The sequence below is a fragment of the Podarcis liolepis genome (genome assembly GCF_965112155.1).
Source record: "Podarcis liolepis genome assembly, chromosome: 13".
Lineage (NCBI taxonomy): Eukaryota > Metazoa > Chordata > Lepidosauria > Squamata > Lacertidae > Podarcis > Podarcis liolepis.
The window spans coordinates 40,900,323-40,927,229 of NC_139573.1; the positions used below are offsets into that span (position 1 = coordinate 40,900,323).

Here is a 26,907-nt window from a genome sequence, read left to right on the forward strand (position 1 = left end):
TGGAGGGCACAAGAAGAAGGGGACGACAGAGGACGAGATGGTTGGACAGTGTTCTCGAAGCTACAAACATGAGTCTGACCAAACTGCGGGAGGCAGTGGAAGACAGGAGTGCCTGGTGTGCTCTGGTCCATGGGGTCACAAAGAGTCGGACACGACTAAACGACAACAACAACTTGAGAGCGCTGCAAGCCATGCTATGGGTGCTAAAGATCAGAGAGTTCCTTAGTTTACAGAGGCTCTAGGAGCACTGAAACAGCAAAACGACTAGAGAAAAACTGAAAACGAATATGATTAAGTGTAGCTTAGGGCCCATTTTGTGCCTAGTCTGTGGTGGCGACAGAGGGAATGAAAGCTTGCCTTTCCGGCAACATTAAATCTGCTTGGTGCCATCCTTTGGAGCTTTTCCATGTTGTGAAGGATCTGTTCCAGCTTGGCCCTTGGCAATGGAGTCTTTGGAAGTCTGCTGCGACCAGTTTGCGACACACTTTGCATATAACCACCCTGACTTGGACTCTGGGTTATTCGGTGGCATTCACGGAAGACAATATTGAGTCTTCTAATTAGATTTTATGGGATATTTTTCAGCCTGATGGCATGGACTGAATTCTTGGAGAAGTGCAAAGGCGTAACTTTCTGTTTGTCCCGCACCTATCTTGACTTGTGAAATTGACTTGGTTGGGCTTAAAATTTAGTGAAGTGGGGAGTGCTTCGCCTATGGAGGGTATTGTTCCCACACCCCATCATTGGGGTGGGTTGTAGAATAACTGGATCCCTCCGATTTGAACAACTGTCACGCAGCGCCATGTGTCAAATATTTTCTTTTGGGGCAAGGGAAGTGAGAAGGTGGCGGTGAAGATTCTGGATAGAAAACCTTTAGATCCATTCCAGTCTGGGTTCAGGAAACTTTCTTGGTTGCCCTAGTACAGGGGTGGCCAACTCCCAAGAGACTGAGATCTACTCACAGAGTTAAAAACTGGCAGTGCGCTTTTTTTAGGGAGAAGGAGTGCAGGGCTTTTTTTAGGGGAGCCAAAGTTGTTTAGCTTCTACCTGTTGGATGTGCCTGCCCTAATAGATCATAGAATCATAGAGTTGGAAGAGACCACAAGGGCCATCGAGTCCAACCCCCTGCCAAGCAGGAAACACTATCAGAGCACTCCTGACATATGGTTGTCAAGCCTCTGCTTAAAGACCTTCAAAGAAGGAGACTCCACCACACTCCTTGGCAGCAAATTCCACTGTCGAACAGCTCTTACTGTCAGGAAGCTCTTCCTAATGTTTAGGTGGAATCTTCTTTCTTGTAGTTTGGATCCATTGCTCCGTGTCCGCTTCTCTGGAGCAGCAGAAAACAACCTTTCTCCCTCCTCTATGTGACATCCTTTTATATATTTGAACATGGCTATCATATCACCCCTTAACCTCCTCTTCTCCAGGCTAAACATGCCCAGCTCCCTTAGCCGTTCCTCATAAGGCATCATTTCCAGGCCTTTGAGTATTTTGGTTGCCCTCCTCTGGACACGTTCCAGTTTGTCAGTGTCCTTCTTGAACTGTGGTGCCCAGAACTGGACACAGTACTCCAGGTGAGGTCTGACCAGAGCAGAATACAGTGGCTTGTACCAGGAGACAGGGACACAGGTGGTGCTGTGGGTTAAACCACAGAGCCTAGGACTTGCCGATCAGAAGGTCGGCGGTTCAAATCCCCGCGACGGGGTGAGCTCCCGTTGCTCGGTCCCTGCTCCTGCCCACCTAGCAGTTTGAAAGCACATCAAAGTACGAGTAGATAAATAGGTACCGCTCCAGCAAGAAGGTAAACGGTGTTTCCGTGCGCTGCTGTGGTTCTCCAGAAGCGGCTTAGTCATGCTGGCCACATGACCTGGAAGCTGTACGCCGGCTCCTTCGGTCAATAAAGCGAGATGAGCGCCGCAACCCCAGAGTCGGCCACGACTGGACCTAACGGTCAGGGGTCCCTTTACCTTACCAGGAGACAGTGTAGGAAGGTGGGAATCTCTGTGGGTTGTGCAGGATTTCATCTTGCCCTCTATGCTGCTAACAACATCTATACAAAACTATTCAGAGTTTGGGGCTGCAGAGTCATCGATATGCGGGTGACATGACACTCTGCTCTCTCTGCTTTATATCTGATCCTTGGACAACTGGAAAAAACCCTGGACTGCTTTGTGTGTACACGTACACACACACACACACACACACACACCCCTCACCACCACCGTGTCCCAAGGAAAAATTGTAATTGTGGTGTTCTCACTCTGCAGCGTTACTGGTACTGTACAAGACAAAACAGTAGAACTGTTTTGTAACAAGGGTTTGGCCCTGGAAGCCACAGTTGTGAGAGCCAAAGCCGTTATTCTCTTTTAGCAGTTGTAGAAATGCCATCAGGTACAGAATTGCATGTTTGGAAGTGAGAGCTGGACCATAAAGAAGGCTGATCGCCGAAGAATTGATGCTTTTGAATTATGGTGCTGGAGGAGACTCTTGAGAGTCCCATGGACTGCAAGAAGATCAAACCTCTCCATCCTGAAGGAAATCATCCCCGAGTGCTCACTGGAAGGACAGATCGTGAAGCTGAGGCTCCAAGACTTTGGCCACCTCATGAGAAGAGAAGACTCCCTGGAAAAGACCCTGATGTTGGGAAAGATGGAGGGCCCGAGGAGAAGGGGACGACAGAGGACGAGATGGTTGGACAGTGTTCTCGAAGCTACCAGCATGAGTTTGACCAAACTGGGGGAGGCAGTGGAAGACAGGAGTGCCTGGCATGCTCTGGTCCATGGGGTCACGAAGAGTTGGACACGACTAAACGACTAAACAACAACAACAAGGTAGCCTGAAATTTTATATCAAATATTGGATTCTGCTACCTGTACAGATTATGCCAATGCACATAGTTCCCATAATTTGCAATTATACTTGCCACAATTCTAGTCCTCGCCCCCCCTTTTCTCCTGATCAAAGAGCTTCATATAATATTGAAGCCTTATTCCTCTACCTTCCTAACATCAGAAAGTTTTCAGAAGGCATTAAGCTGCTTTCGCTTTGGCTCTGTTTCTTAATCATCCCCCAGGGAAGCAACAAACAATGTGTGCTGCTGCAAGTTCCTTTGTGAGATAAAGTGATATCCCAAGCATTGTCAATCACCGCAGCCATAAAGGCTAGAAATTTATGAAGTGGGCGCTCCTGTGAAATATTGCCGTTCATTTCTGTACTGTACTCTTCTTAAGGGGTTCTAGTTAACCTTGAAAAGGAATCATGGGGTTCAGGCTTCACTCAGAAAGGGAAATATATTTGTTTACCCATTCCCCATTATCCACGCCCCTTCCATCCATTTGGCACCAGCTTGGCTGCAGGAGTTGCTGGAAGGAGGCGTACAAGGCGCCATCCCACCATCTTAGGAACTCCGGTCGGGATTTGTGTGGGGTTTACTCCTCAGCCTTTTCTCCTGAAGATATCCTGCAAGGCAGCGGAGGTTTAGGATCAGAGTCTTCCTTCTCCTAGATGGGCTACCTTCCTGGGTTAATGAGCCCCATTTGCCTCACTTTCCTCTACAAAGCACGTGCAGAAACCACTCATAGCTGTCAACTTACGGATTTGAAAATAAGGGACCAGCAGCCTCGAAAATAAGGGATCAGCAGCCAAAATAAGGGATTTTCCCAGCACAGGTATGTTAAACTTCTGAGCCCCTCCAAGCCAAAAGCAGAAAGCCCAGCCAGCAGCCAAACGAAGTCTCAAGTGGTGGTTCCCACAGCGCAGCAACCCAGCAAAGGGGATGCAGCAAGGAAGACCACCGTCACCTCTCCGCTGGGAAGCGCTGAGCAAAGGCACTTTGATTGGCACAAGGCATGCAAGCTCCACCCCCCAGTCATTCTTAGACTCCTTATTGGGTGAGCAACGCAGCCAAGCAACACAGTTGGAGCCTCCCTCCTCCCTGGCCGGCAGGCAGGGAGGGAGAGGAGCTGCTTCCTTTGAAACCCGGGGAAATTTAAGGAACATCATCAGTAAGGGACAGCAGAGGGACACAGCGCTGGGATAAGGGACTTTCCCGCCAAATAAGGGACGGTTGACAGCTATGAAACCACTTCTTGACCATGGGTAGGCAAACTAAGGCCCAGGGGCCTAATCCGGCCCAATTGCCTTCTAAATCCAGCCCGTGGATGGTCCGGGAATCAGTGTGTTTTTACATGAGTAGAATGTGTCCTTTTATTTGAAATGCATCTCTGGGTTCTTTGTGGGGCATAGGAATTCATATTTTTTTTCAAAATATAGTCCAGCCCCCACAAAGGTCTGAGAGACAGTGGACCCGCCCCCTGCCAAAAAAGTTTGCTGGCCCCTGTCATTGGACCCACAGCTGGTCCATTCAATCTGCTGCAGCCTGTCTTTGCATGCAGGGCAAGTATCTTAACACACTGAGGGTTTTGAGACCCGTTGGCTACCCTCACCTGGTTTAGCCGTCCCGCTGAAGCTGTTTTTCTGGGGTGTGGCTGCTGTCGCAAGCTGACAGGAGAGAACTGAGTGCAAGGTGGGGACCAAAGATGGACAAACCTACCCCAAAAGGAGCATGGGGTGTCCCCCACCAGAAGTACTACCCCTCCCCTTACAACCCGGGATTCATCAGAACAGGATAATAAATAATAAATAATAATAATAATAATAATTTATTATTTATACCCCGCCCATCTGGCTGGGTTTCAGCAGCTTCCAACAAAATATTAAAATACAGTAATGCATCAAACATTAAAAGCTTCCCTAAACAGGGCTGCCTTCAGATGTCTTCTAAAGTCTGGTAGTTATTCTCTTTGACATCTGGTGGGAGGGCATTCCACAGGGCGGGTGCCACTACCGAGAAGGCCCTCTGCTGGTTCCCTGTAACTTCACTTCTCTCAGTGAAGGAACTGCCAGGAGGCCCTCGGAGGTGGACCTCAGTTTCTGGGTAGAACGATGGGGGTGGAGATGCTATCTAGCAATGTAAAATAAACAGGGTTTATTTAATCATGGCAGGGGAATTTGCGGCTCCCCATGAGGACTCCAGTTCCTATCGGTACCAAAGGCATGGCCAATTTGATGGGAGTTGTAGTCCGAAAGCAACTGGAGGGCTGTGCCTCTAATTTGGCCAGCAAGACTCTGAGCGACCAAACAACCCCTCTCCTCTCGGGGCTTTTGTTCTCCAGCAAACAAGCATTAGTGCAGGGGTTCCAGCTGATTTTAGACTACAACTCCCACCATCCCTAGCTAGCAGGACCAGTGGTCAAGGATGATGGGAACTGTAGTCCAAGAACAGCTGGAGCCCCAAGTTTGGCAGACCACACGTTAGCATAACAAAGGCAGGTTTTAGTACTTGGAGACTTGTAAGGCAGAGTTGGAAGGGACCCCAAGGGTCATCTAGTCCAGCCCCCTTCAATGCAGGAATCTCAGCTAAAGCATCCATGGCAGATGGCCATCCAAACTGCTTAAAAACCTCCAAGGAAGGCGAGTCCACAACCGATCCTTTGTTGAACAGAAAGTTTTTTTCCTGATGCTTAGTCGAAATCTCTTTTCAGAAGAAGACTCCTGTGTGACTCAGAAGCTTGTTTGGTTAAAAAGAGAGAGATCCCTCCCAGCAGCCACGAGAGGGAGCTCGGCTCGCCTGGTGGACTTCAGCAGATGCGCCGGCTGCTCCCGATGCAAATCGGTTTGGCAACACCTCTTAACGTCGGCTTCTTCTCCCTCTTCCTGGGAATCAGCCTCCGATTTCGATTCCGTGCCTCTCGCGAGTTCAGGATGGGTGAGGAGGAGCCGGTCAAAGGAGGGAGCCGTCGTGGTGCATTACCTGGACCCTGCAGGAGTGGGGAGACGATTTGGGGAGGGGAGGGGGTCGCAGGACCAAGGAAGCGACCGCCCATCCTCCAAATGTCGGTGCGGCTCTCCACTCCATCCATTGAGAGGTTTGGGGGGACACGCGGCCCCTCTTACCCTAAATCCCACGTGCTTCCCCACGCACGCACCCACCAACCCACCCGCCACCTCCACCCACCCGGAAAGAGAACGATTAGAGCTGAAATTTGCATTGCTGTGCCTCCCTCGTCCCCCCCCCCCACCAGGGCTCGATCCTGGCAGAACCCGATTCCGGATCCCTCCCTGTGCCAAACTGTAATATCTAAGCGCTCCTGAGCAACCTAGAAAAGCACATCTTGTTGCTGTTTAGTCGTGTCCGACTCTTCGTGACCCCATGGACCAGAGCACGCCAGGCACTCCTGTCTTCCACTGCCTCCCGCAGTTTGGTCAAACTCATGCTGGTAGCTTCGAGAACACTGTCCAACCATCTCATCCTCTGTCGTCCCCTTCTCCTTGTGCCCTCAATCTTTCCCCGCTTCAGGGTCTTTTCCAGGGAGTCTTCTCTTCTCATGAGGTGGCCAAAGTATTGGAGCCTCAGCTTCAGGACCTGTCCTTCCAGTGAGCACTCAGGGCTGATTTCCTTCAGAATGGAGAGGTTTGATCTTCTTGCAGTCCATGGGACTCTCAAGAGTCTCCTCCAGCACCATAATTCAGAAGCATCCATTCTTCAGCGATCAGCCTTCTTTATGGTCCAGCTCTCACTTCCGTACATCACTACTGGGAAAACCATAGCTTTAACTATACGGACCTTTGTCGGCAAGGTGATGACTCCTAGAGTTGGAAGGGACCCCAAGGGTCATTTAGTCCAGCCCCCTGCGATGCAGGAATCTCAACATCCATGACAGATGAGCGCCCATAGATCTAGAAATCGTTTGGGAAATCGAGCCCCGTTTCCCCCCGATGAAGTAGCCATGGCAGCGCGAAACCGAAAGCCGGGGGCTTTGAGACCCAGAAAGCGCTCGCTCCGCCGGCCTGGCGCTCCCAATCCTAACCCGCCGCCGCTCCTCATTTCTCCAGCTAGCAGGTGACTCTGCTATTTCCTTCGCCTTCCGCGTCGCCCTCCTCGCCTCTCTCCCTCAGGCCATGGCTATTGCAATTGGGCATGGGCGAGCCGCTGCGTTTTCCTCTCCTCCTGCCGCCTCCGCCTCCTCTTTCTCCCCAGCTTTGGCGATCTACCCATCTTCGCTGCCTTTGCAAAAACCGTGCGGTTCTCCTCCTCCTCCTGCAGCTGCTGCTGCCGCCTTCTTTTGCTGCCGCTGCTCCTCGCCAAATTGAGAGAGAGATTGCACGCTGGCAGGAGAGCAAGAGAGATTGCACCTCCTGGGTTGCAAAATCCCCCTTCCAAAAAAAAACACCAACGCGCTGCAGCAAAAGTTCCGCCTCGACCTGTGCTCGCGTTCTTGCATTCAAGGCACCTGCAGCCCGATTTCCTGTGCAGAGAGAGCAACCGCCGCTGCTTTCGGTTCTTCCTCTTTTTCTTTTCTTTTTTTGGGTGGAGGAGAGGGGGAAGTTTAGCAGCAGCAGCAGCGGCGGACTTCTCTGAAGAGCACGCGTGGCAATCGGAGACAAGATGAGGATGCCCTTTTAGGAAACGGGGCTCGCTGCGGATGCACTAGAGGCGAGCTGGGTACCCATCATGGTGGTGGCCCCGGCCCCAGAGGACAGGCGTTGAGAAGTCACCTTGTGCTTGGCGACCCCTCCATCACTTCCAGCTGCTTCCTGGAATTAGGCCGCGGCAGGAGCAAAAAAAGAAAAGGGGGGGAAAAGAGAAGCATGGACAACTGACTGTGTTGACCTGATGCATCTGAAGAATCTCACATTCACACGTGTTGGGAGTTCCTGGAGCAAGTCCTCCTTTTCCACCCCTTTGCCTTCCTCCTCCGATTTGGCAGACGTGGGGAAAGTTGCTGGGGTATTTTTTATTTTTGATTCCCACGGACCTTTTTCTCCTCTTCCCCCTGGGAGGAAAAAAAAATATCCTGGATATTTTAATTTTGTAGTGCTTTAGATTTTTTTGTGTGTGTGTAAGAGGACAGTGTGAGGATGGGGAATGCAGCTAGCAGCATGGAGATGTCTCCTGCGAAGGAGATTAAAAGCCAACCCACGGCCTCATCGCCCCTGCCCCCCAAGCAGCCAGCGCCCCCCAAACAACCTATGCCGAGCTCTGGGGAACTGGAAGAACGATTCACCCACGTACTGGTAAGTCTCTGTCTTGTCTTCCTCCTCCTCCCTTCTCTTCTCCTCCCCATAGACCCATCGTGCCTTCATGTCACCCTAAAGACGTCAACCAGCTGGGGGTTCTCTTAACACACCCCGAAATGGAAAACTAATCTAGCAAGGGGTGCAGGCGTACTTGCAATTTGTGTGGTTAGAGAAAGGTCCAAAGATAAATTTCCCCACTCTCTTCAATGCCTATTGCTGTGAAATGGGTAGGTTTTTCCTCTTCTTTTTCTGCTTTAAAGGGCCGATATTACTTGGTAAGGAGCCGATAATTCCTGCTCCACCCTTATTATTTTTATTATTATTAGTTATCTCCTTTTGCTGAACGCTTTGTGGTGCCACGGTTTCTCTGAAGGAAGCAACCTCAGCCTGCAAATTGGAAGTACAGAAGCATTGGTAGAAGGGTCAAAAGGAGCACAGCTGGAAATGATTTTAAGTAGATTCACACCTGCCTTGATGGCGGGGATTAATCTCACCCAAGTTAGCGGCATGTGAGGGTGGAGACTGCTCCAGATCCATTCATCTGCAGGTGTCCTTGTGTAGCCCCTCCCAGTCTCCCCAGTGAGTTCAAGTGGTCTTTCCCAGTATTTCCCGAGGCTAGTCTGCAGTCTACAACAGACACCCCAGAGGGAAAAAACTAGGTCCTGCAAACAGCTGGTGCTGTACTGATGTGAAGTAGCCAGAACTAGCCTCGGATGTTCCCCCAAACCAATTCCCTCCTCCTCAAAAGCCACTGATGGTTGCAGTGCCCTTAGGGCCTTGCTCCGAGTTGGCTGATTGCAGATTTTTGGCTCATATAGGATATTCTCAGACGCCCCTTCTGATGGGACAGAACCACAGGGTTTCAGCAACTGTAGCTGCATCTGTACCTGCAGTTAAGAAACTAGTTTGTATTTTGTGCATCCTTTCAGGAGCTATGCAGCTGTAGGGAGGACAGAGGGTGCGAGATCTGTAGCTCTTAGCTTTGAGGACATGTTTGGGAGTTACGCCTCTAGTTGGCCTTCTGCTTTGGGGAGATGTGGAGCTCGTGTGCCCCGGGGGAATCTTGAGGGAAGAGGGAGCTGGGTTGTGTGTTAATTCTGTGGTTTCATCCAACCCTATGAGTTGAGAAACATGTGCACATGGTTGCTTAAAGTTGATGAGTTCCATCTCACTGTTGCCTTGACTATCCTCTTCTTAAAGAGCTCTTACTGTTGCCAAAGGGTCAGTCTTCTCTCTCTCTTGTGCACGCACAGAGAGTCAGCAGAGCAGGAGACTCATAATCTTAGGGTTGTGGGTTCAAGCCCCACATTGGGCAAAAGATTCCTGCGTTTCAGGGGGGCTGGGCTGGATGACCCTCGGGGTCCCGCTGACTCTACAATTCCACAATTCCGTTCTATGGCTTATAACGCTTTAAGCACATTGGTGGCTGTTACTGTGGAACGGAGGGCAGTGCTGAAAGTCGCTGATTAGCCAAGGGTGTGATGTTGTGCGTGTGTGTGTTTGAGAACAGGCAGTTTACTGTATATAAAATGTCTTAATAATTCGCACTTTGTAGATAATATTAAACAGTACGGAGGCACTTTGAGAGGTCTGGGGCAGTCAATGGCCCCCAGAACCTGCCTTTGCAGACAAAGGAGGGGTGTGAGGAGCACAGTTGGGTTGTTTCCAAGCCAGGCACACGCTAAAGACTCTGCATCTATTATTCAACTGCAAGAGGAAGGTCTTTGCAGAGGAAACCCACCAATGTGTATCTTCAGTAACCCTCTCCATCTTAGGACCTCCATAGACATAGTTTTGTAACCAAAGATGTTACAGTGGTACCTCGTGTTACAGACACTTCAGGTTAGAGACGCTTCAGGTTACAGACTCCACTAACCCAGAAATAGTACCTCGGGTTAAGAACTTTACCTCAGGATGAGAACAGAAATCACGTGCTGGTGGTGCGGCAGCAGCTGGAGGCCCCATTAGCTAGAGTGGTACCTCAGGTTAAGAACAGTTTCAGGTTAAGAATGGACCTCCGGAACGAATTAAGTTCTTAACCCGAGGTACCACTGTACTCAGTGCTCTTGGGCAGGCAACAAGAAGATCTAGACAATAAGTAGCACAAAACCAGGAGGGGGTTGGTTTTGAATTGAATTATTCTCTCTTTCTTTGGGTTTAGCGGCAGGGATCAGCGGTGGGTGTCCCTTGAAGCAAATCTAGCTCCCTTGTACAGTGGTACCTTGGTTGTCGAATTTAATCTGTTCCGGGAGTCCATTTGACTCCTGGGTGCATTTGAAAACCACAGTGTGGCTTCCGATTGGCTGCAGGAGCTTCCTGCAGCCAATCGGAAGCTGCGGAAGCCGCCTCGGACGTTCGGCTTCTGAAAAACGTCGGCAAACCAGAACACTCGCTTCCAGGTTTGTGGCGTTCGGGAGCCGATTTGTTCGGGAGCTAAGCTGCTCGGAAACCAAGGTACCACTGTATTGACGTTAAGCTGCCAGTTCACCAGCAAGGGAATCAATCGTATGACAACTGACCAAAGGACTTGGCAGCATCCTGTTTTTTTGGGGTATTTGTGTGGAATGGCTTGCCACCCTCCATTCCCTCCTTAAGGCAGCCTTCTCACAAAACTAAGAGCTGAAGAAAGAGTTTGCAACCGCTGGAGTTCATAGGAAGATTTCTGCAGCATTCATGCTGCCTTGCCGACAAAAGCTAGGTGGCATCTCAAGAGCTTGTGGTCAAGAGCATTTGTTTCCAGTGCTAATGTTCAGCCCAGATCCTTTGAAGTGATAAGCAAGAGCCTGTTCCACCTGGCACCATCCTGACCACTCCCCAAACATATTGAATTATAGGGGGAAGAGCTTCCAGATCAAAAAGTTTTGACTCCAGGTGGTCTTCTTCATCTCAGAGACCCATCAGAACTGCTACAGAATAGACCGCTCGTAAGGCTGCAGTCCTAACCCCATTCAGCTGGCAGCAAGCCCCATTGAATTGGATAATAATAATAATAATAATAATAATAATAATAATAATAATAATTTATTATTTATACCCCGCCGATCTGGGTGGGTTTCCCCAGCCACTCTGAGCGGCTTCCAACAGAACACTAAATTACAATAACCTATTAAACATTAAAAGCTTCCCTAAACAGGGCTGCCTTCAGATGTCTTCTAAAAGTCTGATAGTTGTTTTTCTCTTTGACATCTGGTGGGAGGGCGTTCCACAGGACGGATGCCACTACCGAGAAGGCCCTCTGCCTGGTTCCCTGTAACTTGGCTTCTCGCAGCGAGGGAACCGCCAGAAGGCCTTCAGCACCGGACCTCAGGGTCCGGGCAGAAGGATGGGGGTGGAGACGCTCCTTCAGGTATACTGGACCGAGGCGTTTAGGGCTTTAAAGGTCAGCACCAACACTTTGAATTGTGCTCGGAAACATACTGGGAGCCAGTGTAGGTCTTTCAAGGCTGCTCCCAGTCACCTTCAGAGGTAGCCCCACATAGAGTGCATTGCAGTAGTCCAAGCGGGAGATAACCAGAGCATGCACCACTCTGGCGAGACAGTCCATGGGCAGGTGGGGTCTCAGCCTGCGTACTAGATGGAGCTGCCCTGGACACAGAATTGACCTGCGCCTCCATGGACAGCTGTGAGTCCAAAATGACTCCCAGGCTGCGCACCTGGTCCTTCAGGGACCCCATTCAGGACCAGGGAGTCCTCCACACCCGCCCACCTCCTGTCCCTCAGAAACAGTACTTCTGTCTTGTCAGGATTCAGCCTCAATCTGTTAGCTGCCATCCATCCGGACTTGCTTCTGAGTAGACTTGGGTAGGATTGTGCTGTCAGCAAGGAAGTCATGGAGTTCCTACACGGTCCTGGTTTCCCCTCTGTTTCAGCAGCATCTGGGTGCCTGGGACGTACTTTAGTGTGTCAACTCAAGCTGTGTTTGGAAAGAGGTCATCTGAGCTACTGTTGCTAACAGTGGCTGGTCTTGCGTTTAATTTATGCCGTTCTTTCCCTAAAAACTGTCTGGGTGGTAGGACTGCCTTGCAGGGTTGTCCGTCGAACGACTGAGATAATTTATGGGATGCACTTTCAGCATTCGAGGGACAAAAGTCTGCATAAGCGTTGTTGTTGAAATAAGGAGAAAGTGGGACCATTTTCTGTCCCTCCTACACTCACTTGACATCTCTTATGCCAGGGATGGAAAACATGTGGCCAGCCAGATGTTATTGCACTCTTAACTCCCAGGAGTCCCACCTGTGGCCAGGGATTCTGGGAAATGTAGTCCAGGGCTGCAGGTTTTGCACCCCTAGCTTATTCCGAGGGTAGCAGAAGAGGCTGAGAATGAACGGCTTCCCCGGCCTTCTGTCCTGTTTGTCTCTGTGCAAGGAGGGATGAGTAAATTGATGTCTGAAGCCTACCCTGACACCTGTGTTGGCTTACTCTCCTTTTCCATCATGGCATTGACGTTTCTGAAAGCCCTGTCTTCCCCTATCAGAGTTTGTGTGAGACAGAAATGAGTCAAACCAATAGATTTTGGCGCTTGAGGCAGGAAATCCAAATAGATTCCTCCCAGTAGGCTGTGTAAGCTAAACATCAATTTACTGCCATTTAATGGTACCTTCCCCACCCAAAAAACCCTCAGCAACCCAACTGAGGATGAAATGTGGTGTTTGGTTGACCGTGCTACGGCCCCGAAGTTTGGCCAAGTGAAAATGTGGGCTTGGGTCCATGAAAGGTTCCTTGCCATTGATGATCGGGGTGGACCAGAGATAGCCAAGGTTTTTAGGGTTTCGTTTGTTTGCTATCCTTTTCTTGTTGTTTAGTCGTGTCCGACTCTTCGTGACCCCATGGACCAGGGCACACCAGGCCCTCCTGTCTTCCACTGCCTCCGCAGTTTGGTCAAACTCATGCTGGTAGCTTCGAGAACACTGTCCAACCATCTCGTCCTCTCGTCCCCTTCTCCTTGTGCCCTCCATCTTTCCCAGCATCAGGGTCTTTTCCAGGGAGTCTTCTCTTCTCATGAGGTGGCCAAAGTATTGGAGCCTCAGCTTCACAATCTGCCCTTCCAGTGAGCACTCAGGGCTGATTTCCTTCAGAATGGAGAGGTTTGATCTTCTTGCAGTCCATGGGACTCTCAAGAGTCTCCTCCAGCACCATAATTCAAAAGCATCAATTCTTCGGCGATCAACCTTCTTTATGGTCCAGCTCTCACTTCTATACATCGCTACTGGGAAACCCATAGCTTTAACTATACGGACCTTTGTTGGCAAGGTGATGTCTCTGCTTTTTAAGATGCTATCCTACGTACATTAAAATGCTTCTCCCCTCCTGTTCCCCACATCTTACTGTAGGCACCCCCAGACTCCGCCCTCCAGATGTTTTGGGACTACAATTCCCATCATCCCTGACCATTGGTCCTGTTAGCTAGGGGTGATGGGAGTTGTAGTCCCAAAACATCTGGAGGGCCGAGTTTGGGGATGCCTGATTTGCTGTGTAGCAGAATAGGAATTCCCTTCTGTAATTTTCATGACTGTCCCTTCCACCCCTTTGCTAGGCACAGGGGGCTGGTGGGGGCTCAGAAGTCCCTTGCCCCCCTATAGAACACACAGGACGCCCCTGGCCCAGGAGCTACATGGAAATGATTTGCATTTTAAAATATACATCAGGAGGCTTGGTTTGTTCAGAATCAAGTATACACTTTCACAGTTAACGCTAAATAATAATAATAATAATAATAATAATAATAATAATAATAATAGTAATAGTTATTATTAGCCCGTCCATCAGGCTGGGTTTCCCCAGCCACACTGGGAAGCTCCCAGCAGAATATTAAAAACACAATAAAACATCAAACATTAAAAACTTCCCTAAACAGGGCTGCCTTCAGATGTCTTCTAAAAGTCAGATAGTTGTTTATTTCCCTGACATCTGATGGGAGGGTGTTCCACAGGGAGGGTGCCACCACCAAGAAGGCCCTCTGCCTGGTTCCCTGTAACTTCATTTCTGGCAGTGAGGGAACCGCCAGAAGGCCCTCGGTGCTGGACCTCAGTGTCCAGGCTGGACAATGGGGGTGGAGACGCTCCTTCAGGTATACTGGGCTGAGGTCGTTTAAATACACTGCTTCTGGTAAATGAGCCACCATAGCTGTTAGAAGACTGTGAAAATTTGTGCCCTGGGATTTTTATATTTATCTACCAATGTAGATACCCATGTAGATAGCGGGTGGCGCTGTGGGTTAAACCACAGATCCTAGGGCTTGCCTATCAGAAGGTCGGCGGTTCGAATCCCCGCGACAGGGTTAGCTCCCATTGCTCGGTCCCTGCTCCTACCAACCTAGCAGTTCGAAAGCACGTCAAAGTGCAAGTAGATAAATAGGTACCGCTCCAGCGGGAAGGTAAACGGTGTTTCTGTGTGCCGCTTTAGTTCGCCAGAAGTGGCTTAGTCATGCTGGCCACATGACCTGGAAGCTGTACGCCAGCTCCCTCGGCCAATAAAGCGAGATGAGCGCTGCAACCCCAGAGTCAGTCACGACTGGGTTGCCAGATGTGAAATATATTTGCGTTATTCTCAGCTCTCCTGTCCCACTATTAGTCTTGGGTGTGGGGACTTGCTTGGCTTTCAGTTGTCGAGACTCAGCTGCTGAGACCGCTATTATTGTCCCTTAGCCTCAGGTGTAGAGGAAGGTCTTAAATCAATACATAAGTAAGATAGATAGGTCTTCAGCGTCCTCCAAGATGTATCTGCTGCAATTGGTAAGCTGCTGTTGCCTCCTTGAGGTTTTTTATATAAAAAAACTAACAACCCAAAGACTTTGTTGGATCACATGCCTGCTGAGCACGTTCCAATCAACCCAATACTTGTCTGCAATCCAAGTCCTTTTGGGAGAGAAATGCAAAAAGATGAGTCTCACCTCATTTTCTTTTTCCTTTTTGGCACATGCCTGAGACGAAAAAGCCCTTTTCTCTCTCTGCCTTGGCTGGCTCCAGTGGCTGGGAATCCCAGTCTTGAAGGTCTTGTTTAGAGTTGCCAGCTTCCTTGCTGATCGGAGCCCCAACGTTGCTGCCAAAAGCTCATCCCGTCTATGCGAGAGAGAAGTGAGCTAGCCAAGTTTAGCCTTTTTTGTTTTGTGCGCCCATTCATTCTCAGCAAGGCAAGCCACTGATCTTTGTGGCTGCCCGTCGCCCTACGATTGCAAATCACATTACAGTGGTACTTGGGTTTTCGAATGTTTCCGTTGATGAATGTTTTGGTTTTCGGACGCTGTAAACCCAGAAGTAAACGCTTCGGTTTTTGAACGCGTCTCGGAAGTCGAACATGCAGCTTCTGCTGAGTGCAGGATCCTGAGGGCTACAGGTAGATGTCAGCTGTTGAGTTTTTGGTTTCCTATATGCAACAGTGGCAGCAAGAATCTTAGCAGCCAAAAATGGGAAAGGAGACTCTATCCTGACCAAAGTGGACTAGCAGGCAAAATTATTAGAATTTTCAGAATTAGTAAAGCTAACAGGAAGAATTAGGGATGATACAGACCAAATGTTTATTAGAGAGTAGGACATCTACAGAAAATATCTTAAAGAGCATTGTAAAAATGTGAATTCTCTGACAAACTTAGAAGGACCCCTGGAGAAACCTAGAAAATGAATGATATGGGATATGATTGGAGTGATAACGAAAAGTGTGTTGCATAAAAGTAACCCAGGACTCTTGAGGGGGTGACTGGAAGTGATAACAGAAATTATGCTCTAAGAAATCTATTTAGTTTTTGTAATTTATATTATCTTTTGGTTTTTCGTTTGTTGACTGTTTATTTTCTTTTTTAAAAAACTAATAAAGCAATTTTAAAACCAAAGAAAAGAGTTTTCGGTTTTCGGATATTTCAGAGCTCGAATCATCTTCCGCAACGGATTACGTTCGAAAACGTACTTTGAAACGTACTTCGAAAACGTCCCACTGTACTTATATTCTGCTTTGTAGCCATGCAAGGCTCCCTCGCCAAAGCTGCCTATGAAATATTTGTGTGGTGCAATTTCGCTCAGGGGTGCTCTCGGGAACAGGCGTTGCAAATGGGTACCCAGGATTATTCAGGCGGCATTCCCTGCCTTCATCTTTCAGACTCTTAATTTCAGGGTCATGTGTTGAAGCCTCATGTTGGGTAAAAAGATTCCTCCCAACTCTACAGTTCTGTGATTCTCTGGTAGCACAGCCCGCTGAGAATCTCTGAGGCAAGTGAGTGGGACTAAACATCTGAAACTCACTCAATGCATGATGAAGTTGAGTCTTCCCTCGCTGATTGTATTTATCTCCTGGTGGTTTGCTGTCCTGCTGTTGCTGCCACCAGGTGTTTCTTGTATATATAATTTTTGTTAAATTTTCTGTTTTACAATTTCAAATACTCATTTTGCATCCTTAAGATATCAACGGCTTCCCTTCTTTTCTTTCCATGGTTCATTTCACATAAATCCCTGCATATCTTACAAAAACTATACCATTCAGTATTCCATTATTGCATCCATCAAAACTTATTTACACTGTTGAATTTATCTTAATGATGCCAGCGTTTTCAGCTGCTCTTAATTCCCACAATCCCTGATCTTTTGCCTGGGCCAGCTAGGAGTCTAGCAACACTTGGAGGGACACAGGTATCTTTGGGCTGTGGCAATGAGCACTCATGGCGTCACAAGAGCTAACCTTCTAAGAGTGAACTTAATTCCTTAATTTGGCTTTCTGGGGAGTCTACCGATGATAACTATGCTGCGTTTTTACTCATCGCGGTTTCTGAAAAGCTTTAGGAAAGTCTTGAGCAGCTCCAAATATTTGGGGGTGGGGAGCAAATTTTGAAGCACAATAATAAACAGTGTGATTTCTTACAAAACACATGTGGATTAAGTATGTCTTAATCCAGCTCCAAGGGCCTTCTGGCTGTGAGAAGTGAAGCTACAGGGAACCAGGCAGAGGGCCTTCTCGGTGGTGGCACCAGCCCTGTGGAACATCCCTCAGATGTCAAGGAGATGAGTAACTATTTAACCTTTAGAAGACATCTGAAGGCAGCCCTGTATAGGGAAGCCTTTTAATGTGTAATGTTTTGTTATGTTTTTATGTATGTTGGAAGCATCCCAGAGTGGCTAGGGCAACGCAGTCAGATGGGCAGGGTACAAAAATATTACTATTATTATTATTAGCACTACTACTAGGACTTGCCGATCAGAAGGTTGGCGGTTCGAATCCCCACGACGGGGTCAGCTCCCATTGCTCGGTCCCTGCTCCTGCCAACCTAGCAGTTCGAAAGCACGTCAAGTGCAAGTAGATAGATAGGTACCGCTCCAGCGGGAAGGTAAACGGCGTTTCTGTGCGCTGCTCTGGTTCGCCAGAAGCGGCTTAGTCATACTGGCCACATGACCCGGAAGCTGTATGCCAGCTCCCTCAGCCAATAAAGCGAGATGAGCGCCGCAACCCCAGAGTTGGCCAAGACTGGACCTAATGGTCAGGGGTCCCTTTACCTTACTACCCCTCTGCTTATCCTAGTTGTAAGAGAGGGGCAAATGAATGGCAGGACACAAGAGCAGCGTTATCCACACTTTCCTCTGCTCTTTCCAGGCATGGTCCACGAATTACAACTCTGTTTCTGATCACCTTTTCTTTCCCCCGGAGCTTTTCCTGCATAAAACCAACTGTCCAAAGCTCGATTGGCGCAAACGTCGATTGACAGAAATCGCAAAGTGACATTTGATCTGATTTAAAGAGCAGCTTTTCATGGGGAAAGCTAGGGGCAATGTTCAAGACACAGAACGTTTCAGCGCGGAGCTCTGCTGCAAAGTTGTGGGGCAGAAAGTGTGGATAAGCTCATGAATTTGTATCATGTAGGACTCTTTCCCCTAGTTGTCCTGTGGGACCCAACGCCAGGTTTGCTGAAATGGAGTCATCTCTGGTTGCGGAATTTCCTTGGGGAATTTCTCCGCATGGAGGAGAAACCTGGCTTCCATCCATCTTTATCTTTCTTGTGCTGCAACTTGAAAGTTTCCCTCCTTCTTGGGGAGAAATGAAACTGTGACTCAGTCAAGGGCAAAGCCAACAGGAGGCTGGGCTGCGGTAGCCTTAGCCTGCCCATCCCAAAATAGCTTTATATTATTTTTGCTGAGCTTGCATCAGATTATTGCGCAGTGTCTCTCCATTCAGAAAAGAGGAGGGGAATGGTTTAGGTGGAAATGCAGTGCTACCCAGAAGATACTAAAAGTGGGGAGGCTCAGAGCTTTAACGGTGCAATACTGTGCGTGTTTCATTGGAGACAAGTCCCGCTCTGTTCTGTGGTAATTTCTCTCAGGTAAGGGTGGCAGCCCAAACGCTTTATGAAAAGACACTTGTATGCCACTTAAAAGTTTTGAAAAATCTCCATGTGATGTACACAAAATCGTATGAAACACATACATTGATAAGATTAATGTAGCTCCCTTTGGTGGAGTTTTGGGGGCAGTTTACAAAAACAAGGCGAACCTAAGAGATAATAAATCTTATAGAACTGTAGAATTATAGAGTTGGAAAGGGATCCTGAGGGACCGTCTCGTCCTGTGGTTCCCAACATGGGGCACACACCCCACAGGGAGGGACAATTTGATTTTTAGGTGGGGGCAATTTGAGAATGAGTTATTAACACTTAATGGCCTTTTAGGCTTCCTCCACGTGAAAAGGAGTTCACTTTTTGAATAATAAGAATCATATGTCACATCAGGATTTTAGAGATGCTTAGATAGATAGCCAAAAAAAGATTGGGAACCGCTGGTCTAGTCCAACTCCCTGCAATGCATGTTAAAAAAGGTGAGGAAATATGTGCTAAGATAAAATTAAAAGTCTAGGAGATTTAAAAAGAAAACAATGTAGACACTAGGTAGGCCTTCTTGGGGACAGAATCCCAGAGACAGGGCGCCTCACCAGAAAAGTTGTGTGTGTGTGTCTGTGTGTGTTTATCTCTGGTTGCCGTTTGTAAACCTAAGCACCAGAAAGCCAGTACAGTGGTACCTCGCATAGGCGCCGACTCCATGGGGCCTGAGGGGGCCCGAGCCCCCTCAAAAATTCGTTTGGGGGGGCTCTGCCCCCCCAATAATCTTGGGCGCCCCTCCAGCAGAGCGCCACCCCCCCTCCCCCAGCCCAAAATGCACAGGGTCGGGCTGCATGCCTCCTGCCCTCCCTCCCGAGCAAAAGCTCCACCCAATTTCCTTCGGAGCTGATTAATAGGCGCAGCACGCTCTCCCCTATTCGCTCACGAGGAGGAGGCGCCACTTTATCTGCATATTCATGAGCTTATTTATTATTCATGAGCTTTCGCGGGCTCCCCCAATATTTTTTATAAGTCGGCGCCCCTGGTACCTCGGGTTACAGACGCTTCAGATTACAGACTCCACTAACCCAGAAATATTACCTCGGGTTAAGAACTTTGCTTCAGAATGAGAACAGAAATCGTGCTCTGGTGGCACGGCAGCAGCAGGAGGCCCCATTAGCTAAAGCAGTGCTTCAGGTTAAGAACAGTTTCAGGTTAAGAACGGACCTCCAGAACGAATTAAGTTCTTAACCCGAGGTACCACTGTACAGTTCTTTCAGTGTCGACAAAACATATTCCCGCTAACTGGCCCCAGTTGATAGCCTGGCAGATGTATTTTGAACTAAACACAGTTTCTGAGCAGTCTCCAACGGCAGCCCCACACGCAACACACTACAGCAGTCAATCCTAAAGGTTAGCGGGGCCTAGATAACAGTGGTCAGGCTGCAACTAGTATACTAGTCTAAGAAAGTCACTTCTTGGCACAGAAGCTACCTGGGTCTCCAGCGACAAACGTGGATCTAGGACAGGCATAGGGTAACCCGGTCCTCCAGATGTTTTGGGACTACAACTCCCATTGTCCCTAGCTAACAGGACCAGTGGTCAGGGATGATGGGAGTTGTAGTTCCAAAACAGCTGGAGGGCCGAGTTTCCCTATGCCTGATCTAGGAGTACAAGCTTTGCTTTTTTTTTAGGACAATCCCTTCCAGGACTGGCTGAACGTATTTTTCAGTTGATGTTTAACCATGAGGCAGGGAGAGAGATTTCTGCTCACCACCCTGGCCAAGACTGCAGAGTTAGTAGAGAATGAAACCTAGCCTCGTGTCCCAAAGGAAGAAACTCTTGAAATGCCCATTTATCTTACATAATCCAAACTCAGTGGGTCACAAGCACAAGAGCACTGGGGGAAAAGTGACTGCAAAGAACAAACACCCGTGTGACTGAGCCAAGTCACACTTTCTTAGGGAAGGTGGGAAAAAGCCAGACTGCCAACTGATCAAATACTTTTCAAGTATTAATTGTCTGCCTTTGAGCCAATTTAAGGTAAAGGGGTAAAGGGACCCCTGACCATTAGGTCCAGTCGTGGCCGACTCTGGGGTTGCGGCGCTCATCTCACTTTACTGGCTGAGGGAGACTGCGTACAGCTTCCGCGTCATGTGGCCAGCATGACTAAGCCGCTTCTGGCGAACCAGAGCAGCGCACGGAAACGCCGTTGACCTTCCCGCTGGAGCGGTACCTATTTATCTACTTGCACTTTGACGTGCTTTTGAACTGCTAGGTTGGCAGGAGCAGGGACTGAGGAACGGGAGCTCACCCCGTCGCGGGGATTCGAACCGCCGACCTTCTGATCAGCAGGTCCTAGGTTCTGTGGTTTAACCCACAGCGCCACCCGCGTCCCTTGAGCCAATTTAGTAACTGATTAAATTTAGATACATATCTATGCGATCAGAAATGAACAAACTCCCCCCTCTAGTTTTGGGGAAAATGTGAAAGAACTCACAATTTAATGAACAATCTCTACCTGCTGACCCTCTCTAATGTAGGGTTTTCCAAACTTGGGTCTCCAGCTGTTTTTGGACTGCAACTCCCATCATCCCTGACCACTGGTCCTACCAGCTAGGGATGATGGGAGTTGTAGTCCAAAACCAGCTGGCAACTCCAGGGAAACCCTGCTCTGGTGCCATTTTCAAAAGTTCAGTTGCTTTTGTGTTAACCTGCACACACGACACAGTACACAGATGAGCCTGCACAGGAAATGAGCTCTTGCAAGTAGCTTCCGCCTTTCGATAGCTCGGCTCGGCTCTTGCAAAAGCTTGCCCTATTTGCCAAGAATAGCCTTGTTGAAGGAAACGTGGGGGAAGAAATCAGCACTTGAAACTGATCGCTGCCAAAGCAAACTTCAGCATGCTAGAGATTATCCAAATAGTTGTAGCGAGGTAAAAATCGCCCTTTATAAACGATAAAGTCTTCCTTCTCAGCATTGTAATTTTAGCCCGCAGGTGTCCTTATATAAATGAAATGTTTATTTCAGCTGCTGTCTGTGTCTGGAGCCGTTTGTTCTGGTCTGGCCTAGTGCTGGTTTGCAGCAGTGCTCACTCAATGGCTGCTCTGCGCATGCATGTGCACATGCGCACTGCTTGATTTTACTTCAGGTGTGTTGGCTCCTAAGTCCTGGCTACATGTGTGAAAGGGCTCCCTGGAATAGGATTGTATTTGAGGCCATCTCTAAGGAAGGGTCCTAACTCCCCAGTAAACGTATGTTGAAAATGGGACCTTCAATAATAATCATAATAATAAATCATTTATACCCCGCCCATCTGGCTGGGTTTCACCGGCTACTCTGGGCGATTTCCAACAAAAGATTAAAATACAATAATCTGTTAAACATTAAAAGCTTCCCTAAACAGGGCTGCTTTCAGGTGTCTTCTAAAAGTCTGGTACAGTGGTACCTCGGGTTAAGAACTTAATTCGTTCTGGAGGTCCGTTCTTAACCTGAAACTGTTCTTAACCTGAGGTACCACTTTTGCTAATGGGACCTCCTGCTGCGCCGCCACCACATAATTTCTGTTCTCATCCTGAAGCAAAGTTCTTAACCTGAGATACTATTTCTGGGTTAGCAGAGTCTGTAACCTGAAGTGTCTGTAACCTGAAGCGTCTGTAACCCGAGGTACCACTGTAGTTGTTTTTCTCTTTGACATCTGGTGGGAGGGCATTCTACAGGGTGGGTGCCACTACCGAGAAGGCCCTCTGCCTGGTTCCCTGTAACTTGACTTCTTGCAGTGAGGGAACCGCCAGAAGGCCCTCATAGCTGGACCTCAGTGTCTGGGCAGAACGATGAGGGTGGAGACACTCCTTCTCTAAGAAGTCACACCGACCCTGCAATAAAGATGGGGCTAGTTCAATACTTCCAAACCAACATCTTAGCCGCTGAATAATTAACCCACACTTGTAGGCATTTGTTCCAGCATTGTTGAATTCCAGATCCATCTCAGCAAGCCTTTTGTACCTTTAGGAATTGAAGAGGAGGGGGAATTTCAACAGGGAATTTTCTCACCATCATGGTGATTTAATAATAATAATAATAATAATAATAATAATAATAATAATAATAATTTACCGTATTTTTTGCACCATAACACTCACTTTTTTCCTCCTAGAAAGTAAGGGGAAATGTCTGTGTGTGTTATGGAGCAAATGCCTACGGGTGGCGGGGGGGGGGGATCTGCTGCAGTTGTGAGCAGAGGATCCATGCTTCCCCTTCCTTCCCTCCTCCGTGGCTCGCTTTGAAACAGCAAAGTGGGAGAAGAGCCGCTGAGTGGGGAGGAGCGAGGGACAGAGAGCCTGTTTGCTTTATAGGAGCAAAGCGGGAGAGGAGAGGAGCCGCTTACACGAGTGTAAGCGGCTCCTGTCCGGTTGGCTCCTTTAAAGCAAGCAGGCTCTCTGTCCCTCGCTCCTCCCCACTCAGCTCGCTAAATAGCATTATTAGCAGCATCCTTCTCCACACACTCCATGCGTGCTCCTTGTCCCTTGAGTGCTTTTCCTTCCCTCCCCACTTAAAACGTGGTTACAAAGCACGGGTCCACATGGATCCTCAGGATTTTTGCACTGGGTCACCCCAAATTCACCATCAGATCACATAGCATGTCCATGGTTACATCGTGCACCAAAAAAATCACGCACCCACTGTTGCCTGGGGTCGCAGTGGTGCAAAAACATGGTTACAAAGCATGGATCCACATGGATCCTCGGGATTTTTGCATTGGGCTACTCCAAACTCACTGTCAGATCACGTGTCTGTGGCCACAGCATGAACCACAAAAATCATACATCCACTGTTTCGTTTAGAATATTTTTTTTCTTGTTTTCCTCCTCTAAAAACTATGTGCGTGTTATGGTCTGGTGCGTGTTATAGAGCGAAAAATACGGGTATATACATGGGCGAGAGAAACAACCCTGTGGACTTTGCAACCCTGCCTGTTCATCCTGTTACACAAACACCACTATTGTGTATTCGATGACTATCATAGAATCATAGAATCATAGAGTTGGAAGAGACCACAAGGGCCATCGAGTCCAGCCCCCTGCCAAGCAGGAAACACCATCAGAGCACTCCTGACATATGGTTGTCAAGCCTCTGCTTAAAGACCTCCAAAGAAGGAGACTCCACCACACTCCTTGGCAGCAAATTCCACTGTCGAACAGCTCTTACTGACTATCCATCCCCAATAACAATTCCCCAATGCTGGAATTAAAAAGCAAAATAAGGTGCCTGTCTATGATACCATGGGAGACGGAAAATGTAAAACCTTACCTAACATTGTAGAACTCTTGCCCGTTCTAAGTGTTCCCCAAAACTGCTTTCCTCTATGTACCCTCCTATGGAACACATTGGTTCCTATTATAATCAAGCTGCTTCATATATATGCCTAGCCACTTTACTATTCTTGGAGTCCGGAAATAAAAAATTGATGTGCTGAATGTTCTCCTCTTAAAACTGCATACTGAGGGCTGCATATTTTGGACTGACAATGGCCTTCTGGCAACCTTATGCCTAGAATTATCATGTCCCTCTGGGAAAATGCACTATAGAAATGTTAAAGTAAACTCTTCTGTCCTGGAGAGTTTACCAGGGATCCTTTTAAAATGACCCATTAAACCAAATGTGGGGAATCTCAGGCCTGGGATGTGTGTGAATGTAGCTATCCAGGTCTCTGGCCCACTTTACACTGTACCTTAAAAGTGGTATTGGGCCATTTTAAACAGTTGTGGCTCCCCCCAAATAATTCTGGGAACTGTAGTTTGCCAGCGGTGCTGAGAATCGTTAGAAGGCTCCTGTTCCCCTCATAGAACTACGGTTCCCAGCATTCCCTGGGAAGAGGAGTTGGCTCTTAAACCACTCTGGGAATTGTAGCTCCACGAGGGGAATAGGCGTCTCTGAACAACTACCGGCACTGTTAGACAAACTACGCTTCCCAGAATTCCTTGAGGGAAGCCATTGACGGTTTATAGTGGGATGATACTGCTTTAAACGTGTAGTGCAGATGGGACCTCCCTGTCTGGCTCTCAGGACTGTCCGCGTGCCACATACCTACTTCAAATCTTCCTCAAGTTTGTTTTCTGGCTGGAAATATGTTCCAGCTTGGGATAATGATTCTTGCTTTCCAGGATAGATGATAGACAGGTGTGTTTGTGGGCGGGGGGAATGAATCTACTGTACAGAGGTAATCTATTGTTACCCTGCTCACCCCAATTCCTGCCGAGCTGTGCACAGGATTCCTGGGATCTTGGCGCTCGGCCAGGGTCCGTCCTCCTTTGGAGAATTGAGGACGCGGCAGAGACCGCCGTAACCTTAAGAAACATGATTTATTCACGTATTGACATCTGATGGAGTCCTGATCTTGTTGTTGTTTAGTCGTTTAGTCGTGTCCGACTCTTTGTGACCCCATGGATCAGAGCATGCCAGGCACTCCTGTCTTCCACTGCTGATAGCTTTGAGAACACTGTCCAACCATCTCGCCCTCTGTCGTCCCCTTCTCCTTGTGCCCTCCATCTTTCCCAACATCAGGGTCTTTTCCAGGGAGTCTTCTCTTCTCATGAGGTGGCCCAAAGTATTGGAGCCTCAGCTTCAGGATCTGTCCTTCCAGTGAGCCCTCAGGGCTGATTTCCTTCAGAATGGAGAGGTTTGATCTTCTTGCAGCCCATGGGACTCTCCAGAGTCTCCTCCAGCACCAGAATTCAAAAGCATCAATTCTTCAGCGATCAGCCTTCTTTATGGTCCAACTCTCACTTCCATACATCACTACTGGGAAAACCATAGCTTTAACCATAGCTTTAACTTAGATTAACATCTGAGTTTGGATGGAGTCCTGATCTTACAGCATGGCTAACTCAAGAGGGGCTTGTTCCCCGCATCGGTGCATTACGGGGGTCCAAGGCATCTCTCCCAGCCAGCCAGCCAGCCTGCTCTCTGTCTTCGTCCCCCCCCATCCTCTTCCCAGCACACCCGCTTTTCCTGTCACCTCACACCCAGTTACCCTGGGCACCTTCCACATCCCCGGTCTCTGTCCACACCTCAGGGCAGGGTTAAGGACAGCTCCCTTGCATTGCCAGTTTCCCTCAATGGCCTATATGGTTTTTTAATGTCCATACCTAGGCCAGGTCATTTTGCATGGGGTTTGCTGAGGAATTCCTCCACAGCTTGTATATTCCCTTCACATCCCAAATAATCAGAATCCTACCATTATACGAAGAGTCCCTTGAGAGTCCCATGGACTGCAAGATCAAACCTATCCATTCTTTAGGAAATCAGCCCTGAGTGCTCACTGGAAGGACAGATCCTGAAGCTGAGGCTCCAATACTTTGCCACCTCATGAGAAGAGAAGACTCCCTGGAAAAGACCCTGATGTTGGGAAAGACGGAGGGCACAAGGAGAAGGGGACGACAGAGGACGAGATGGTTGAACAGTGTTCTCAAAGCTACCAGCATGAGTTTGACCAAACTGCGGGAGGCAGTGGAAGACAGGAGTGCCTGGCGTGCTCTGGTCCATGGGGTCACGAAGAGTAGAACACAACTAAAAAACTAAACAACAAACATTGTTGTTGTTGGATTGATTGATTGATTGATTGATTGATTGAATGAATGAATGAATTTATATACCACCCTGTAGCCGGAGGTCTCAGGGCCGTTTGCAGAACAAAATCAAAATATATCACAACATACAGTGGTACCTTGGTTCTTGAGCATCTCAGAAGCTGAACGTTTAGGTTTTCGAATCCTGAAAACCCGGAAGTAATTGCTTTGGTTTTCGAACGTGCCTCAGAAGTCAAACGGCTTCCGCTGCATGTTTTTCGATTCTTCCAATTGAACTTGCAACCAGCCCTTTGCGCTTCGGTTTTTGAACGTTTCGGAAGTCGAACAGATTACGTTCGAGATCCGAGGTACCACTGTATATAATTCATTAATTCATTTATTAATTTCTAGCGTTTAGGGTGCTCCCCCCCAAAAAAAACCTCTATAAGTATAGAGATATATAGCAATCTATCTCTCCACGCGCTTTCGCCTCTGGCCCCTGGAAAGTTGTCCAGAAGGGAATTCGGCCCTTGGCATGAAAAGACTTCCCTGCCCCACGTTAAGCCTTGCTTCCTCAGATGATTGAGCGTGAGGAGGCCAGACCAGTTAGGCTTGCTTAAAGTTTGTTGTGTAGATATGTTTTGCGCCCCAGATAAGTCCCTGGAGGGGTAAGTTCAGAAGTGAGCATGCCCGCTTATTTTTTAAAAGCAACGAAACTGCGGCTCCCTCTTTCAAAACGTTGCTCGTTTCCTGTTGACGTCTCCTGGCGGTGCAGCCACTTGACATGTACACACCCAAGCTTGTTCTCTTATTTCGCTTCTGGGCGGTTTGGAAAGGAAGCGACTTCTCTTTTTGTTGGGTAGGGAGGTGCCAGCGAGGCCCCTCTCTCTGTGGGATGAGTTTCCTTCCTAACCACTTTGTTTAGTGAGGCTCTTAGATTGCAAATGGCAGCCTGAATAATCTCGATAACG

General features: G+C 48.4%; 1 protein-coding gene across 7 annotated transcripts in view; it reads left to right on the forward strand.

The window, feature by feature from the left end:
* Positions 1–6,612: 6,612 nt before the first annotated feature.
* The window catches only part of FMNL1 (formin like 1), a 113,041-nt gene continuing 92,746 nt past the window's right edge, over positions 6,613–26,907 (forward strand). For 3 of the 7 annotated variants that reach the window (XM_083469488.1, XM_083469489.1, XM_083469490.1), the window contains exon 1: positions 6,694–8,079. In XM_083469488.1, coding sequence (XP_083325614.1) covers positions 7,924–8,079 — 156 coding nt within the window. In that variant the 5' untranslated portion in view covers positions 6,694–7,923. Of the gene's footprint in view, positions 8,080–26,907 lie in introns of all 7 variants that reach the window. The other 4 variants (XM_083469485.1, XM_083469492.1, XM_083469486.1 and 1 more) reach the window with 3 other exon arrangements.